Here is a 20022-nt window from a genome sequence, read left to right on the forward strand (position 1 = left end):
ACTGAATTTACAGCTGAGGTACCCCTTCTTCCAACTATAATCTATCATAGATCCCTCAAACAAAATACCGTGCCCATGTCTTGGAAAAAACCGCAGAAGGGTAGTGATCCACGAAACCACTATCCAATATACTTGACATCGATTTGTTGTGGAATCTTATAACATATTCTGAGCTAAAACATAATGAGGTATCTTGAACACAATGATGACCTCAATGCCAACCAGCAAGGATTTCCAAAACATCCATCATGTGAAACCCATCTCACATGGCATACTGAAAATTTTGGATTAAGGAAATCTGATATATACTGTATTTCTTGATTTCCAAAAAGCATTTGATTCACTACCATACCTATGCTTATTGTCAAAGGTATGATCATATGGGGTATCAAGTAAAATTTGTGACTGGACTGAGGATTTTTTTGGTAGGGAGGATGCAGCATGTAATCTTAGATGGTCAGATGTAGAAGTAGCTTCAGGTGTACCCCAGGAAAGTGTTTTGGGTCCCTCGCTGTTCTTGCTGTACATTAATGATCTTGCAGACAATATTAATAGTAACATAAGACTTTTTGCAGATGACACAGTTATCTACAATGAAGTATTATCTGAAAGAATTTGCATACATATTCAGTCAGATCTTGATAAGATTTTGGAGTGCTGCAGAGATTGTCAACTTGCTTTAAATGTTCAGAAATGTAAAATTGTGCACTTCACAAAATGAAAAAAAAGTAGTATACTATGACTATGGTATCAATCAGTCACTGTTGGAATTGGCCAACTCATACAAATATCTGGGTGTAATACACTGTAGGGATATGAAATGGAATGATCATATAGGCTCAGTCGTGGGTAAAGCAGGTGGTAACTTTGGTTTATTGGTATAATACTGGGACAGTGCAATGAGTCTACAATGGAGATTGCTAACAAATCACTCATTAGACCCATCCTAGAATATTGCATAAGCGTGTGGGAACCATATTGAATAGGACTAACAGGGGATAGTGAATGTATACACCATGCATGGTCACAGGTTTGTTTAATCTGTGAGAGAGTCACACAAATGCTGAAGGAACTGAACTGGAAGACTCTTGAAGATAGATGTGAACTAAACTGAGAAAATCAATTAACAAAGTTTCAAGAACCAGTGTTAAATGATGACCTAGGAATATACTATAATTCCGTATAATAACAAAAATAATCATTTTTTGACAGCATAATGTAATTGGATAGATAAAAAATATACTCACCAAGCGGTGGCGGGAGAACACATATATAAAAAAGGTTTTACATATGCAAGCTTTCAGAGCCAATGGCTCCTTCCTCTGGCAGAAGGGTTGAGGGCATGGAAGAGGTGTGAAGGAAAAGGACTGGACAGGAAAATGGGTAGAGTTCGGAAAAGTCACCCAGAACACTGCGTCACGGGAGACTTACCAGAGAGGATGAGAAGGAAAGACTGATTCAATCCCCAAGGTATCACTCACATTACATTAGAATAATCACTACATGCACAGAGGCAGTCAATCGTTCTTCCTGCACTCCATACATGAATGGAATGAAAGAAACCCTAATAAATGGTACAGTAGGATGTACCCTCTGTGATGCGCCTCACAGTGGTTTGCAGATGTAGACGAGCGATTGCCTGGAAGCATGACATTTGGCTGGCTGTGACTGCCAAGTCCATGACTCTCAAAAACATACCTTGCGGCAGTGAGGGAACGTTTCCGTGGCTGTGTTGGTTTCACTCACTTTCGAGGAGTGGGGCACAGACCTCCTTCACACCATGCAACCACCCAAATATAAGACGCAGTCCACAGTATGCACACAACAAAGTTGCCTACAGCTCAAGCAAGTGGGCCATACTAGTTTTGTCCCCTTGGAAAACTGGGATTTTGCTTGTAATCTGCATTGTACTGGCACGATATTTCAATTGCGAGTTACATGTTCAAAATATTGCGCACATATGATGCAGATTATGGACAGAAAAATCTGATTTTCCAAGATGAAAATGCCTCACTGAGAAAGCCTGAAGACCTAGTTTTGTCCTGTCTACATGTGACAGAGGTAGCCCGAGTGTGTTAGGCAACATAATAAATTAATGCTTCCTTATAGACACTGGCTACGAAGTGAGCATTATTGCTCGAGAACAGCTACAATTGGAACATATGATGACTGCCATCCAACTGTGCACAACAAACAACACATATCAGGCTATTTGGAAATGTCACATGCTCTATAGGTCTCAGTTTGCATGAGAAATTTAAATCACAATTTGTGGTCGCAAATACTTGCGAACTAATCTAACTGAAAAAAGCAAATTTATGGACTTACTGGAGAAGATTGTGATTTTTTGCCGTCCAAGGTCTTCTGATATCGACCTACTAAATGAACAGGTGGTGATGAAAAGCAACCATTTTTGGGAGCTTTTTGATGGTCTCCTATTTGGAGGCAGAAGACTTCTTAGGAAGGGTTGCAGCATGCCTAACAGTTCTTCTCTTTATATAATACTTGGCAATTCATCATGTAAGAACAAAATCTATTATTATTTGAGGGTGTTTTTTGCTGTTATCTTACTTGTTAATGTTTTTAATGTCAATTTCACCCAATACATTTTGAAGCGATCTCTTAAAAGTTCAGTTATAACGCAATTTGTGCACTTCTTTTCTTCTCCGCAGCTAAGGCACTGCAGTTCATATGATGTTGTAACATTAATTATGATAGGTATGCGATGACACTGTAATCACAATCAGTGCCAGTGGGCAGTGTGGCTTCAGCTGCCTGATACTACAGATGTGTGTGTGAGTTGCATTTGTGTGTGTGTGTGTGTGTGTGTGTGTGTGTGTGTGTGTATATTTTTTACAAAAGCCTTACTGTCCGAAAGCTTTATTTGTGGAAGTATTTTTATTGTGCCCATTTGTGACTCATCATCTCCACTGTACGGTGAGCAGCAACTTCGCTTTTCATAATATTATCTTTAATATTTTAACATGTATTTGCTTTATGCCAAAATTGTTAATTGTAATGAAGGTTACTCGGTCTCAGTTTTTAATTTTATCCTCAATTTTATACAAAAAATTGAACTGGTAATTTTGCATTGATGTTAGTGATATAGAGCATGTTACTCTACCCATGAAATGTAAGCTGTGGCTACTTGTACTGTAAACAACAGCCTCTGTTAGAATCGGGTTATGTATGTGTTAGTTGTATAGTACATTGTCACAATCTTATCGAGACTATATGACTCAGTTTAAATAGTACATTACCTAATATGTTGTCACTACTATTTTAAAATGTCATTTTTAACTACATCTTTCTAATACTGATTCCTGGGTATTTTCTCAAATTATTAGCACTGAAGACAGCTATACAATAAGAGAAATCTAGATATGCAGTGAAATACAGACTGGATTTGTGACTGATTGCTGAATTCCCTTTTCCTTATTCGAAATATACACCTATTGCTGTGTGCAACTGTTCTGATGGAATCAAACTCATTTATGTAGGTTATGAAGAAGAGTGGGTCCACTACTGACCCTTTTGGGATCCCAAATCTCATGTTCGACATTCTGGGGTTAGGGGCCAATGGCCTTGCTGCACTGGTTATACCAATTCCTGTAAGATCACCAAAGTTAAGTGCTGTTGAGCTCGGCTAGCACCTGGATGGGTCATCATCTGGGTGTGCCGAGTGCTGTTGGCAAGTGGTGTGCACTCAGCCCCTGTGAAGCCAATGGAGGAGCTACTTTATTGAGAAGCAGTGGCACCAGTCACGAAAACTGACAATAGCCAGGAGAGCTGTGTGGTGACCATGTGCCCCTCCGTACCTGCATCCCATGACGCCTAAAGGCTGAGGATGACATGGCAGCCGGTTGGTAGCATTAGGCCTTCAAGGCCTGTTCAGATGGTGTTTGTTTTTATTTTTTTTCTGAGGTTAGTTTCCCCCAAAAAGATAGAGAATAATCACAACGGGTGGGTACCTCTCATCCTGGGGTTTGAACGACATGCCCTTCCTATTTAACATTTCCCACCCTATCCCTCTCTCTTTCCCAAGGAATGGATATTAGTTAAAAAGCAGGGTAATCTGTGCACTTTTATTTGTGTCTGTTGGGAGTAAGTGAGTATTTTCCGTTAAGTCTGCTTAACAATTTGCTTAGAAAACTTGGTATTACAGAAACACATAATAAAAGTGTAAGTACTAAAAAACATTTGTCTATGGTAAATTAAATAAACAGAGTTGATCTAAACTTTCTTTATTTGAAACAAGAAAGACAAAGTATCATTTTCACCAAATCAACAATTTTTCCCATTCAGTACCATTCCTTGAAATTCGCACATGATGCAATGTGCCCGCATTTGCATGTAAAAAGTCACTGGATCGATATCCTGTTCAGAGAGTGTGGCATACGATAAATAAATATCAGTCCAGCTGTATGTACACAGAGGAGTCTTTGTTCCCACTGACACACAGAGCAATTGAAGCCTGTCAATTTGTAGACTGTCAAAACAGGCCCTCCTGTCAAATACTGCTACTTCTCCTTGCGCTCTGTAAGGAGACTGTTATGCAGTTTGGAAACTTCTGTTTCAAGAAGTTCATACACAAGGCAACCATTTTCATCTATAAAGTTTGCCACAGATCTCACCATTGTTGCTTCTCTTACAGAACCTGTTTTGCCATCTTTGTATGTTAGCACTAAGTTGTACTTATCATCATACCTGTAAACAGAAGAAAAACAAATATATTTCAATACAGTTCCCAAATGCAAAAGCAAGAACAACTCATCTCGAAGTTCCTGAAATAACAGAAAAAAAAGAAGCTCTGAGCACTATGGGACTTAACTTCTTTGGTCATCAGTCCCCTAGAATTTAGAACTACTTAAACCTAACTAACCTATGGACATCACACACATCCATGTCCAAGGCAGGATTCGAACCTGCAACCGTAGCGGTCGCGCTGTTCCAGACTGTAGCGCCTAGAACCGCTCGGCCACTCCAGCCGGCAAACTTTATTAGCAGTTTCTCTTTCCAATCTGTACCTTTCCAGACATCCCAAGTACCGAGATGAGCTACAAGTTATTAAAATAACAACGGGCTCCAATTTAAATGATTGTGATTTTACCATCTTTTATCATAGTTTGCTGCAGTTATGTTTGTCCTTGATGTATGAAAATAGGATTTTTAAAAACCTATTTTTCACTCATGCTGTTATTACAACTCATAGTAAACCTAGTTAGTTTCTAGCACTACTTAGGATATAAATAATTGGTATGTGATTATGAATGACTATAGTTAGTGCAGTCCACAGAGATATGAGCTTGTGACTACTGTAAATCTTTGTTTATGGCAGTCTAAGATATAATGGTCAAAAACTTCTGTGAGTCAAGAAACCAAAATTTTGGGCAACACTATAACCCAAAAAAGTTGCAGATAGGCACGATTAAAAGAGACTAACATGTAGCTTTCGGCCACAGCCTTCACAGTAAACAAACACACACACACACACACACACACAAAAGCAAGCAAGCAAGCACGTTTCACACACAACCGCCAACTCCAACATCTTGGGCCGCCGAGATGCTGGAGTTGGCAGTTTTGTGTGTGTGTGTGTGTGTGTGTGTGTGTGTGTGTGTGTGTGTGTGTGTGTGTTTTAATCATGCCTGTCTGCAACTCGATGAGTCTTCTTCACGGTACGTAGCAATCTATCTTTTTCTGCATTTTTTATATTCCTACCTGGAGTTTCCATTGTTTGACAATAACCACAATATCAATTTATGTTGGCTAAGCAGGCATGGCTAGAGGACAAATGTAAGGATGTAGAGGCTTATCTCACTAGGAGTAAGATAGATACAGCCTACAGGAAAATTAAAGAGACCTTTGGAGAAAAGAGAGCTACTTGTATGAGTATCAAGAGCTCAGATGGAAACCCAGTTCTATGCAAAGAGGGAAAAGCAGAAAGGTGGAAGGAATATATAGAGGGTCTATACAAGGGCGATGTTCTTGAGGACAATATTATGGAAACGGAAGAGGATGTAGATGAAGATGAAATGGGAGATATGATACTGCGTGAAGAGTTTGACAGAGCAATGAAAGACCTGAGTCGAAACAAGGCCCCAGGAGTAGACAACATTCCATTAGAACTACTGATGGCCTTGGGAGAGTCACTCCTGACAAAACTCTACCATCTGGTGAGCAAGATGTACGAGACAGGCGAAATACCCTCAGACTTCAAGAAGAATATAATCATCCCAATCCCAAAGAAAGCAGGTGTTGACAGATGTGAAAATTACTGAACTATCAGTTTAATACTAACGCGAATGATTTACAGACGAATGGAAAAACTGGTAGAAGCCGACCTCGGGGAAGATCAGTTTGGATTCCGTAGAAATGTTGGAACACGTGAGGCAATACTGACCTTACGACTTATCTTAGAAGGAAGATTAAGGAAAGGCAAACCTATGTTTCTAGCATTTGTAGACTTAGAGAAAGCTTTTGACAATGTTGACTGGAATACTCTCTTTCAAATTCTAAAGGTGGCAGGGGTAAAATACAGGGAGCGGAAGGCTATTTACAATTTGTACAGAAACCAGATGGCAGTTATAAGAGTTGAGGGGCATGAAAGGGAAGCAGTGGTTGGGAAGGGAGTGAGACAGGGTTGTAGCCTCTCCCCGATGTTATTCAACTTGTATATTGAGCAAGCAGTAAAGGAAACAAAAGAAAAATTTGGAGTAGGTATTAAAATCCAGGGAGAAGAAATAAAAACTTTGAGGTTGGCCGATGACATTGTAATTCTGTCAGAGACAGCAAAGGACTTGGAAGAGCAGTTGAACGGAATGGACAGTGTCTTGAAAGGAGGATGTAAGATGAACATCAGCAAAAGCAAAACGAGGATAATGGAATGTAGTCGAATTAAGTCGGGTGATGCTCAGGGAATTAGATTAGGAAATGAGACACTTAAAGTAGTAAAGGAGTTTTGCTATTTGGGGAGCAAAAGTAACTGATGATGGTCGAAGTAGAGAGGATATAAAATGTAGACTGGCAATGGCAAGGAAAGCGTTTCTGAAGAAGAGAAATTTGTTAACATCGAGTATAGATTTAAGTGTCAGGAAGTCGTTTCTGAAAGTATTTGTATGGAGTGTAGCCATGTATGGAAGTGAAACATGGACAATAAATAGTTTGGAAAAGAAGAGAATAGAAGCTTTTGAAATGTGGTGCTACAGAAGAATGTTGAAGATTAGGTGGGTAGATCACGTAACTAATGAGGAGGTATTGAATAGGATTGGGGAGAAGAGAAGTTTGTGGCATAACTTGACTAGAAGAAGGGATCGGTTGGTAGGACATGTCCTGAGGCATCAAGGGATCACAAATTTAGCATTGGAGAGCAGTGTGGAGGGTAAAAGTCGTAGAGGGAGACCAAGAGAGGAATACACTAAGCAGATTCAGAAGGATGTCGGTTGCAGTAGGTACTGGGAGATGAAGGAGCTTGCACAGGATAGATTAGCATGGACAGCTGCATCAAACCAGTCTCAGGACTGAAGACCACAACAAAAACAACATGGATGCGAAAATGTTTTATCAAAATTTTGGGCATAGCAAGTAACAGTTAAAACAATTATATGTCCTTCAGACGCTATGGAGTCTTACATTTCCCCCCACCACAGACCTCTCAAATTGACTTATCTTTCAGTCAAATCCGACAATGGGGAATCTGAAAATGTTACGTGCATACCACGCAAAGAAGGGACAGGAACAAGGCAAGGGATCTGGAATGTGTGACATACAATGAGCCATGACAGATCACACACGTTGAATATAATCACACATATGTTCACTGACGTGGTGTGTGAGCTATAGTAAACTCCAGTATCAACGCAATGAGCAAGAAGTACAAAGCATCCTCCACCAGAACGCATGCTTTGCATTTTGTGGTTGCATGGTTATGACAAACTGACTTCAAGGCCAAATTTGACACGCGAACATGCATACAAGATATATTACTATGACATAGTACATAGAATACATTGTAATGCAGGGCTTAATGGACTACAACTTTGCTAGGCAACTGAAGCATGAACTATACCAATGTACAGGTACTCAAATATGGCTAACTTTACACAATGAAGAATCAGAGTATGAGGTCATCAACAAGGAATGTGTAAGTCAGGAAGTGTGTGAATGTGTGTGTGTGTGTGTGTGTGTGTGTGTGTGTGTGTGTGTGTGTACCTCAGGGAAACTACATCCTACATTACAACCTTGCATTCAGCAGAATACTGACTGAATGATGCAGAAGAGGCCCTTCTGTTGGAGGCAAGTATTGCTCACCCCAAGGCCAGAAACACAGATCAACACGCAAACAAGCTACGCGACATAGAACACAAAGTGGTTGACCAAAGGGAGCAAGCAGACTGCAAAAATGACAACATACATTACAAAAAGGGAACATGACACGGCTGATAGTAACTGATTCATCACACCAGCACACTTTGCATTATGGGGTTACACGGATGCTCACAATAGACACAATAAGCAGGACAACAATTCTCACAAGAGATCAATGACTGCAGCATCCATGACAGGTACAGCAGATGACAAAAAATGAGGTAAGCAACAATTTGACAACAATGACAGCATACAAACAGATGAGCCAAGTCAGATATAACAGACCACGAACAACATGACACACAAAACCAATCATCTAAAAAACACAAACAAAGAAAAAAATTAATCAAAAACCATAAAAAACAGAAAGAAAATGAGGAGATATAAAATCCAACAAAACTGCATCCACGACTAAATTGTTCCTACAGGAGAACACGTGCACTAACAGACTAGAACAATGAGACATCTTTTAAACTGCTCAGTGTTTCATTACAAGCGTAAGGCACCTGAAAGGAAGCACAATATGATTTTCTTCTAGTGAACAATCAGAACAAATGATTTTTAACATCAAAAATCTCTAAATGATCCTTGTGGACTGCTAGAAATCGCAGGGTAGCACGTTTGTGGATATCGGTAGGATTCAACTTTGATCAAGTGTACAGAGACCTGTGTAAGTCTTTGATCTGACCAGGATGGGTATGAAGTGCTTTGTTTTCACCAAATGCCTACGAACCTGTTCCAACTAAATGCTATGGGAAGCACTGTTATGAACACAGAGCTATAAAAGGTTACAACAAGGAATGTGTGGATGTGATGTGATGTGCTCACAGAAACTGCACACAAGGAACACATAGCTGATTGGCACTGCAAGCACCCCAACAGTGATCAAATGGCCACTGATCCAAAAGTTGCAACCAGCAGCCAGTGAAAAAACATCTAACTACTATGCTCTGACCACACAGTTATGGTAGAAATGCACACAAGGAATGTTACATAGGTAATTTTGCAAATTTATGTGCAGTTCTCTGCTGAGATCCATCTGTGTAGAGAACAGATACACACACTTTAATAAGGTGCACGACATAAAAAGTTAAATCATCGTTGCATAAGTCAACACATATTCAACACTGTGGGACTCACCACAAACAGATACATGGGGTCAATCCAGTTACGACAATATACACATGAATAACCTATATGTAGTTAACAGGGAGAGCCAACCCCACACATGTAGCAACAGGATGGGAGTAAAATCAAATACTGACTTTACAATAGCAAATATAAAATAGGAGGTATTGACACAGCTAAATACAGAAATCATAATGTCATAATCACAAGTATTGCCACACACACGATACAAGAACACACAACAAGACATTTCTGTTTGGTAAAGTAGACTGGCAGAAATTACAGGAATTTTTAGGAATGCATGATTTTTCCCAGATTGAAGGGAGCATTGGTTATAGGATACATATACTGACAGAGACACTGCAAGAAGCACAAGGTACTGGAATCCCAACAATAGTAGATAAGGGTAAAAGAAATGTATCCTGGTTCAATGAACCTAGCAGACTCAATAGGAATTTGAGAACCACAGGCAGATACTACCAGGGGGCAGTAAATGCTACAGGGAGTTTAGAGAGCCAAAGGCACAATATTAGGTACTGCTACTGAAAGTGAGGAGAAGACATTGGGACGAGTATGTACAAACCCAATTAAGTGACAACACATGGGAAGCACTGTACAAACTGATGATGGAGAGAGCAAAAACACCATTTTTGCTAGTCAGACTTAGACAGGATGACAGAACCTTCACACAGGGATGGAGACATACAGGGGAATTTCTGCTTTATAAGTTCCTACCCGATGACAATCAAAACACAGACAATCCATACTACACCCATTTAGGAGCTCTAACAGAGATAGACTATCCAACAGAGACTGTCATCTGCTCCTTCAAAAATGAAGAAGTGGCACTAGCCATAGGAAAATTAAAAATGCACCAGACCTAGACAGCATTCACTTAGAGACCCTTAAATGAGTAGCACAATAGATTAGCCCATTTTACCACATTTAATAAATGAAGCTCTAAGGCTGGGACGAGTACCACCAGCCTGGAAGTTAGCAAACACGATAATCTTCAAGAAACTGAAAGACAAAGAATCAGCCAATCCTATACCACATAGGCCAATTTGGCTGAGGAACACCTTGGCTAAAGCCCAGAGGCAGCTTCTGTGTAACCAATTACAGGCTCACAGATGGCTCCTGAGACTCAGGCCACACCAATACGGGTCCTCTGGCTGAACATGGGCAGACGAGACAAAGTAATGGAAATTACAGGGAAAGATCTAAAGGCCAAGCTCCAACTAAAATAGTGTTGAGTGACGATGAAAATATGTTGATTAATGATGCAATTAATTGGGCATCAAATTAGCACATGTCAGCTGCAAGCATGTAATGGCCACACTCATTGAAAATGCTTTGGCATTTGATAATCTCTGGGGACTCACAATGTTTGCAAGACTCTGGGAACTGCAGGTGTGTGTGTGTGTGTGTGTGTGTGTGTGTGTGTGTGTGTGTGCCAGTCACCCTGAGAACACATTAAAGTTATTCGCCTAAAATGTTTGGAAAAATATTGGACAATTCACAAAACTTTAAAACTTGAATTACATTTGTTTGAACTTTACTTAGAATAGAGGGTAGATCTGTTGGCAAATCCATAGTGGCCTGCTAGTCAGAAAATAAAGCACAGTCCAATAAAATGTGGTGCAGAGTTACCTGTACACCACAAGCGCCACACACTGGAGGGTCCTCTCGCTGATGTAAGAAGCCACGTGTCTTACGGCTGTGGCCTATGTGAGGAGGAGCAAGAAGGACCTCGTCCTGTCAACGTGGCTGGAAGGAGAGATGCCACGGCCGAGTTGTGGGCTTTACTACATGGAGCTTATTGTCGGTCACTTCTAGCCACTCATCTCCCCATTGAAACATGACTTTGTACCTCAACAGTGAGGTGAGAGCATGCAGGGGGATGGGACACTGAAAGAACTGAGGATCACGACACGCCACCTTGGCTGCTAGATCCACCCTTTCATTCCCCACCCTACCCATTCGCCTGGTACTCAGTAGAAAGACATCTTCTCCTGTCGTCATAGCTAGAGGAAGGCATCCTGGGTTACTTTACCTGCTGGGTACAAATACTGCATAGAGTGAAGAGCACTCAGAGAATTGGAACAGACAAGAAATTTAGCACTTGAAGAACATCTCATCTACTCCATGGGGGCAATACAATTCTGCAGCAAAGACACTAAATTCTTGAGGCAGTTCGACCCAGAGGACACAAACTGAGAAAACGACAAGAGCATCCAATGGAGTCCCCCTGCTTAGACCTATTCGCAAAGGCAGCTACATAGTTGTGGTGCTCATTTAAAATGTTACAAAATATTGCATTAAAACAAAAGAAGGAGTGAAATCTCTCCTGTACTGCACTAAATCTAAATCATTCCAGCCCTCTGAAGCAACCTGCCTGGATCTGAGATTGTACATGCTCCACACGGAATGACTCCAGCACACACCACACATGGATCCCAAAAGGCATTGTGGACAGATGGAGAAAAGGCGTTTCAGAGGCAGAGAGAAACAGTGTGGTATGTGGTTGAAGTCAGAGCTGCGAGAAAGTTACATACTTGATGCACCATGTGGAGTTTGTGCTAGATGGTAAAAGATGGCTCCACAGCCTCAGGACAGAGACTGGGTATGGAACTGGTTCTATAAGCAGCCTTGGCCAGCCGAATCCCCTCAGGGTGGACAGTGTCAATGAACATCAAATAAGAAGCCATTGTCGATTCATACACTGTGCACCCACATTCCAGCCACAAACACACAAAAGCCCTATAAAACTGGAGCTGACGTGCCCTGACTGCTCCCCAAGACCTGTGGCTAAGGCACTTTATGATGTTTAGTGCTTTGAAAGACCTGACTTTCAGGTCTCTCAGGTGTGGCAACCATGACAATTTGGAGTAAAAAATGAGGCCCAGGAACCTCACCGAGCTGAGTCTCTAAAATGTACAAAGGTGTCCCTCATATGCAGGCAGGTAAATTGAAAATATGATGAGAATGATTAAAATGAACACACACGCACACTGTCTGCGGAAAACTGAAAATCTGTCTTTGCAGCCCACTCTAACCTCTGCACTGTAGGTTGCAACTGATGACCAGCTGTTGCAACACTGCAGGAGGAACAGAAAATTGCAAAATCTTCCACAAATAAGGAGCACTGTACAGGACTCCTTACCGTAGAAGTGATATTGTTTAGTGCTATGGCAAAGAGGGTAACACCAACAACACTACCCTGAACGACACCATTCTACTGCTCAAAACAATCTGACGGAGTCACCAACTTGGGTACTAAAAACCCACCAAGACAGAAAAGACCATATGAAGATGGGGAGGTGGCAACGAAAACCCCATTGAAGCAATTGAGCGAGAATACAGTGTCTTCGAGTAGTATCGTAGACCTTACTTATATTGAAGAATATGCCAATACAGTGATGTTTATGAAGGAAAGCCTGGTCAATAGCCGCATCTAGCAAAGTCACGTTGTCAACGGTGGACTGAAATCTCTGGAATCCACACTGAGAGTGGCTAAGGAGTTGCCTGGTCTCTAACAACCAGACCAGATGATGGGTACGAATTTGCCCCAGGGTCTTTCCTACACAGCTTGTTAAGGTGATATTCCAATAACTACTGGGAATGTGCGGTCCTTCCTGGCTTGAGGAGAGGTATTGAAAGTGCCTCTCTCCATGAGATGGGGAAGTTACCTCTCTGCCAGATAGGATTAAAACATTTGAGGAGGATTTCCTCTAATGCTACTGGAAAATGTTGAGGCTTGCACTACTGGATTTTGTCGTGACCAGGTGCAGTATCACGAGTCTCAGTCAGGGCTGCTTCCACCTCCCTTGTGGAGAAAGTGTAGTTTTAAGTCTTGGAATTTTATCTGAAGCCCAATTTTCCCCTCTCCTAAGTCAGTTGGTACCAATGGAACACTGGATCCTGGCTGGCATTGACAGTAGTTTGTGCAAAATTCTCTACCAGTGTCTGAGAAATGTCTGCAGGCACTGTTTGGAGATATCCCTGTTTCAACACTGCTTCTATTGGTAAATGACTGTGTTTACCAGAAATCCTCCTGATGGTTTCCCATACTTTCATAAAACAAGTGGAAAAGTTGATAGAGTCCAGGAACACTTTCCATGACCTTTTCTTGTTCTCCTTGATTACACAAAGAGCACTGGCTCTCGGAACTCTAAAAGGCTGTGAGGTTTTCTGCTGTAGGGCGGCATTTAAATCATCGAAGAGCCCCACGGCTGTCCCGGATGCCTGAACAGCACTTATCTGCCCACCAAGGTACAGGTCGTCTCCTAAGATGACCCGAGGACTTTGGGATGGATAAGTCAGCGGCATGATGGTTCACTTGTGTGACATGGTACACCCATTCCTGGATGCTGTTGTGATGTTCACACACAGCCAGCTGGCTGGCTGGTAAGTGTCCATTTAGCCCCTCTGACCATCCATGTTAACGGCTTCTCTTCTGGGAGTGTTTCATCCAGTAGTGAATGCAGAATGAGAAGTGGTCTCTGGAATCTGATGGCTGAGAATGACACAGTAGTAGTGCAGAAATTAGTGAGAGTACCTGTGATGATGATGCACAGCTCGTGAGATGTCACGAGGCTCTCCAAAACACAATACTGAGGGCTAGTAGAGGTATAGCCCCACAAGACGTAATGAGCATTGAAGTCTCCCATTAGGAAAAATGGTTGAGGAAGTTGTTCCACAAGATCTATTAGAGCCTCAGAGTCTATAGCATGTGGCGGAGGTAGATACAGAGAGCAAACAGTGATCCTCCAACACCCTCGAATTTCAACAGCAACTGCTTGCAGGTCATCAGCCAGGGGGAGAGCAGAAGAGTGATGCGCATTACTGACGAACACAGCAACCCTTCCCTTGGCTCTGTCCCCAGTCAGGTCATCCTTTCGGTGAAGGGTGTAGTCCCATAGCACAGGACTTTCAGTAGCTTCAAAATGTGTTTCTTGTAAACACAGGCACAGGGGGCATTCCTGCATTAGCAGTTTCAGTTCCTCCACATGTGTCCTGAACCCATTAATGTTCCACTGTAATATTGATGCTATCTTCCATGGGGTTGCACTTTCACCCAGTATTTCTGCCGGGGAGGGGAACCTGTAATGGGTGGGGGCTCAGTATTGGGGCGAGATGATTGCTCCAGCCCGACATCAAGCTCCATTAGCTCTACTGAAGCGTCAAGAGAGATGTCAGATAGTATGACGGTGACATTGTCGGACTGTTTACTTTCTGACTCTGTCAGAGGGGGCACTTGGGATTTGATTTTTTGCCTTGGGTAGGCTTCGGAGCCAAAACCATGGCAGCGTTAGTGGCAGTGCTGGACCTTAGGGGGACCAGGGAGCTTCAGAACATTAGCAATCACAGACTTTTCCAATGTTTTGGGAGGAAGTGTAGGCTATGACGTTAACTGCAGCAGCACAAGTACACTGACAAATGCAGATACTAGTGGTGACACTAGCTACCTCCATCTGTGTAGCAGTTTTCTGTACTGTCTGTTTAACAACTGATGCAAAGGGGGTAGTGAACGTTGGCGGGCAGCATGGTCTTATAAATCTCTTCTTGGCCTCAATGTAGCGGATCTGTTGTGGGTTTTTAATCTCCTGTAACTTCCATTCTTCCAGGAAGACACAACAGTTCTTACTCAAGAAAGAGTGAGCCCCAGAGCAATTCACACACTCTGGAGGAGATGAACATCTGTTCCTTTGTGGGCAGCCTTACCACACTTGCCACAAGTGGTTTCTTCCTTACATCCAAGTGTGGCGTGCCCAAATTGCTGGCATTTAAAACAGCACATTAGATTGGGGTCATAGGGCTGCATGGTTAAGCGAAGGAAATCTACCTTAATATGTTCCAGGAGTTTTGTTCTATTGAAAGTGAGGATGAATAAGTCAGATTTAATCAGATCACCTTCCATCATTTTCATAATATTCTGCATGTCTACAAAGCCTTCTTGGGCCCATTCAACTTTCATGTCTTCTTTGGGAATGTCCACCAGGTCGCTGCAGGTAACATCTTTACTGTAGTTTAATGTGGCGTGGAGCTCAGTCCCAATGGCATATTCCACAAGGGTTTTTGTCTTCTGCAGGTTTATTACTTGTTGGGAACTTGATGTTTCTACCAACAGTGCCCTATTTGGCAACTGCTTAACTGATTTTAAAGTACCTACAATCCCCTCTAAACCCTTTTTCATGTAAAAAGGTGATACTTTTTCAAAACTCACCTCTTTCTGTTTAACCAATAAAAACACACACTGGCTTGCAGAATGCACTCTTTTACTATACCCACTAGAATTCTTTAATATCCCTAAGCCTGGAGGACTGGCTAAATGAGTCCTCTTATTTGACTGAGTGTTGGTACCTACCAGCAGCCCACCCATTATACTGGGAGGTGGAAGAGAAAACTTCGAAGGATCCACCTCAGCCTTATACAACCGAGGTGGGGCATGTTCCACAAACGTCACCCGCTAACGATTGTTCCACATCAACAGCCGTACATCTCATCAGTGCGCAGCACACCTTGATATTGAGGGTTATTTTATAGAGGTTTTTACCATTCTCGTGATCTGGGTGGTCAAGCCAAGATCCACTTTCCCTGAGACACACAACGTTCCACTGCCGTGCCATACAGTGGTCGCTGAAACATGCCCAGAACTTACGGTGACAGAGGACTGGCGGCACTTATCAGTCCCCACTAAGGTACTCTGGTGTCGCCAATCCCGTTCACAGCAAATGAATGCTGAGACCCTCAGGGCAGCTCTAAGCAATAGTCTACTAGCCTACTGTAATAATGAAATGTTGAGTGGTGGGTAGGTAAAGAAATTGATCAAGAGAATCTCAAAGGGGTGCCTGCAAAATTCAATCTGTGAGTCCGTCTTTCATAATCTTTAAATCGAACCCCAGCTAAAGAGAATGGATGGGGTACATACATTGACCAGACTGATTCATACTCTGATTATCTGTTGGTTGTGGTATCAGCCAACTTAAGAAGAAAATTGGAAACCAAAGCTAGTGGCATCCTACACTGGATGAGGATGTGGTACCTGAAAAACAATCTCAACGTGATCCTGTACAAAGCAGTCTATATATTACTGAAATGAAAACCACAGAGAGACCCGATCATAAAATAGCACAATACAAACATTCACAAAAAACACAGCCAGTTACTTAGGCATATGGACTGATAAATGATTCACATACAGGGTGACAATTATTGAACTATATGAAAAAAAAAATCATCATAACTTCTGAATGGTTTGGGTTAGGGTGTTCAAACTGCATGGATGGCCGAAGGGCATGATGGGAATTAGTATGTGCTGTATGGTTTGGTTTAGTGACGGAGCCCACTTTCACTTGGACGAGTTTGTCAATAAGCGAAATTGATGCATCTGTTGAACTGACAATCCACATTTTGTGATACAGAAGTCTCTTCACCCTCAACAGGTGACTGTGTGGTGTGAAATGTTCAGTCATGGAATAATCGGTGTGATGTTCCTTGATGGCACAGTGATTACCGATGGTACATGAAAGTTTTGAAAGATGATTTCATCCCCATTATCCAAAGTGACCCTGATTTCTAAAAGATACGGTTCATGCAAGACGGAGCTCAACCCCATCGAAACAGGAAAGTGTTTAATGTCCTGGAGGAGCACTTTGGGGCCACATTCTGGCTCTGGAGTACCCAGAGACCACTGGTATGGGCCTCAATTGACCACCATATTCTCCAGATCTGAACACTTGCAACTCCTTTTTGTGGGGCTATATTGAAAACAATGTGTACAGCAATAACAATCTGTCACTGGGCTGTGACAGACTGGTTGAAGATGGGCAGACTACACAAAGTAACGTAAATTGTGCAGGAAGATTTAAGGGACAAGCTCCAACTAAAATAGCGACTATGGACTATCAGCATCTGCATCCATAGTACAAAGACTTCCCTCCTATATCAAAGATCCCAACCATTTCCTAGATCATTTGAAATCCATGCCCGTCTCACTCCCACAACATGCCTTGCTTGTCACCATTGATGCCACCTCCCTCTATACCAACATCCCCCAACTACACGATCTGTCAATGCCCACCTGATTCCAAACCTATGACATCCTTCCTACTCATCTTAACCCTTTAACTGCTCTGGACGTGTTAACACGTGTGCCTTTGTACCTGCCCCTAGAGACAGGTCGCCTGGAGGGGGCTTTCCTGGGATCCATAAATTTTCAGCCCCTTGTTTGGTTTAGATACATTGTTGACATTTTTACTATATGGACTGATTATGAGGCTGATCTGTTAAAATTCCTTGTATCTCTGAGTACCTTCTCCCAATTAAATTTCACACGGTCTTATTTCGAATCCCGTGCCACTGTCCTTGATGCTGATTTCACCCTCATCAAAGGCCCTACACACTTCCATCGATATTAAACCTACCAAAAAACAACAGTACTTACATTTCGACAGTTGCCATCCTTCCCATGTCAAACGTTCCCTCCCATACAGCTTTGGCATTTAAGGCAAACATATTTGTTCAAATGCAGGCTCTTTACAGCAATATACCACCATTCTCACTTCAGCCTTTACTGGACATCATTACCCCACCAGCCTAGTTCAAAAGCAGATTTTCTGGGCTGTCACATCCAATCCTGGTACTGCTCATCCCTCCAAAAAACAACTTTGCAGTGCACAACTGGTCACTCAGTATTATCCTGGTCTGCTATGTATTAATCAGCTACTTCGATATGACCATGACATCCTAAAATCATGCCCTCAAATTAGATCCATTCTGTCTGAGATTTTGCCCACCACATGTAAAATAGCTTTTCGCCACCCTCCCAATCTCCGCAATATTCTTGTCAGATCCTATGCTCCCTCTGCACACATCTCCCTACCTTATGGTTCCTATCCATGTGACCGACCCCGCTGCAAGACTTGCCCTATGCACCTCCTACACCTACACCAGCCCTGTAACTGGCCAAACATACTATCAAAGGGAGAGCCATCTGTGAAACTACATGTCATATATCAGTTGTTATGTAGATACTGCTCTGCCTTTTACATCAGCATGACTACCACCAAATTATCAATAAGGATAAATGGACACAGGCAGAGAGTGTATACTAGTAACACGCAATATCATGTTGTAGAGCATGCTCTACAAGATGGCAGTCATTACCTCGGTGCCTGTTTCACCACCACATGCACCTTATGGATTTTTCCCTTGGACACCAGTTTCTCAGAACCTCGCAGATGGGAACTTGGCACTGTAACGTGTCCTTGGTTCTTGCCACCCACCTGGCCTAATTTGTGTTAATTTATTTTGTCTCAATGTTTTTTAGAGTAACTAGTCTTTTCTTCACTCCACTCTAGTTTTATATGTCTTTCATTGCCTTATCCGTCTATTTTTCACTGCCCCCCCCCCCCCCCCCACACTACTGTTACGTACAATGCTCTTAGCTCTTCACTCCTATTAACTCCTGCACAATGTTTAAGTAGTAATCTGTCTTGCATATTACTCTGTCTTCCACCTTCAAGCTGTCAGGTTTTCAAATCTTGTCCGATTCAGTCACCAACAATCAGTCTTTCCTTCTCATCCCATCCGGCAAGGCTGCCCTGAGCTGCAGTTCTGGGTGACTTTCCCGAAACCTATCCCTTTTTCTAGACCTCTACAGTGCTTTTCCTTCATCCCTCCTTCCCCTTTAACCCTTCTGCCTGAAGTAGGAGCTACTGGCTCCAAAAGCTTGTCTAATTATAAGTTCTTGTGTGTGTGTGTGTGTGTGTGTGTGTGTGTGTGTGTGTGTGTGTGTGTGTGTGTTCTGCTGCTGCTTGGTGAGTGGAATTTTTTTAATCTACCCAATCATATTATGAAACCATATGAAATAAGACAAATGGGAAAAGTAAATGAAGAACTTCGTGTGAGGTTGGAGGGCGTGAAAAAAGATAAACTATGATAGCCAAAATTATTGTATGTTGAGATGGAGGGAAAGGAGACAAAGCTTATCTGTCAAGCAAGTTCCCACATACCAAGTCGTCGTGGCTGGAATGAAGAAACAACACAATCTACAAAATACTAACAAACCACAATCATTTTAATACACTGAACATTTTGTTGGTCAATGAAGAACTACTTGATCTCATACAGACAGAATGTTTATCCCTGAAACCACTACTGCTACAGTGGAAAAAAAAGAGACTCCTGAATACTGGGATAAAACTACTTTGTAGAGCTTTGACTGCTTCTATCACCCGCCCCTCTTTTTCCTCCCCCAATAAACTAAGTTTCCAGCATAGAGCAAGAGGAACAACAATTACTTTAGTGTGGACCCTGTGGGCCAGGGAACAATTATTTTCCAGTGAGTAATATACAACTTTTCATTAAAATTAGCCACAAGTAGAACTTACAGCCATCCTTAAGAAGTTTGACTATCTTCTGCACTGTTGTCTTCCAGACTGTACAGTTTTGCATCTATGCAGCAGGCAACTAGTACACATGCAGAGTTATTTCTTATGCACAAAGTAAACATAATTACATTAA

At 42.0% G+C, this 20022-nt stretch overlaps 1 protein-coding gene across 1 annotated transcript in view; it reads right to left on the reverse strand.

Moving 5' to 3' along the window:
* Nucleotides 1–4228: 4228 nt before the first annotated feature.
* The window catches only part of LOC124595325 (probable signal peptidase complex subunit 2), a 47187-nt gene continuing 31393 nt past the window's right edge, over nt 4229–20022 (reverse strand). The window contains exon 5 of the mRNA XM_047134027.1: nt 4229–4707. Coding sequence (XP_046989983.1) covers nt 4521–4707 — 187 coding nt within the window. The 3' untranslated portion in view covers nt 4229–4520. The remainder of the gene's footprint in view (nt 4708–20022) is intronic.

Source organism: Schistocerca americana, chromosome 2, assembly GCF_021461395.2.
Source record: "Schistocerca americana isolate TAMUIC-IGC-003095 chromosome 2, iqSchAmer2.1, whole genome shotgun sequence".
NCBI classification, from domain to species: domain Eukaryota; kingdom Metazoa; phylum Arthropoda; class Insecta; order Orthoptera; family Acrididae; genus Schistocerca; species Schistocerca americana.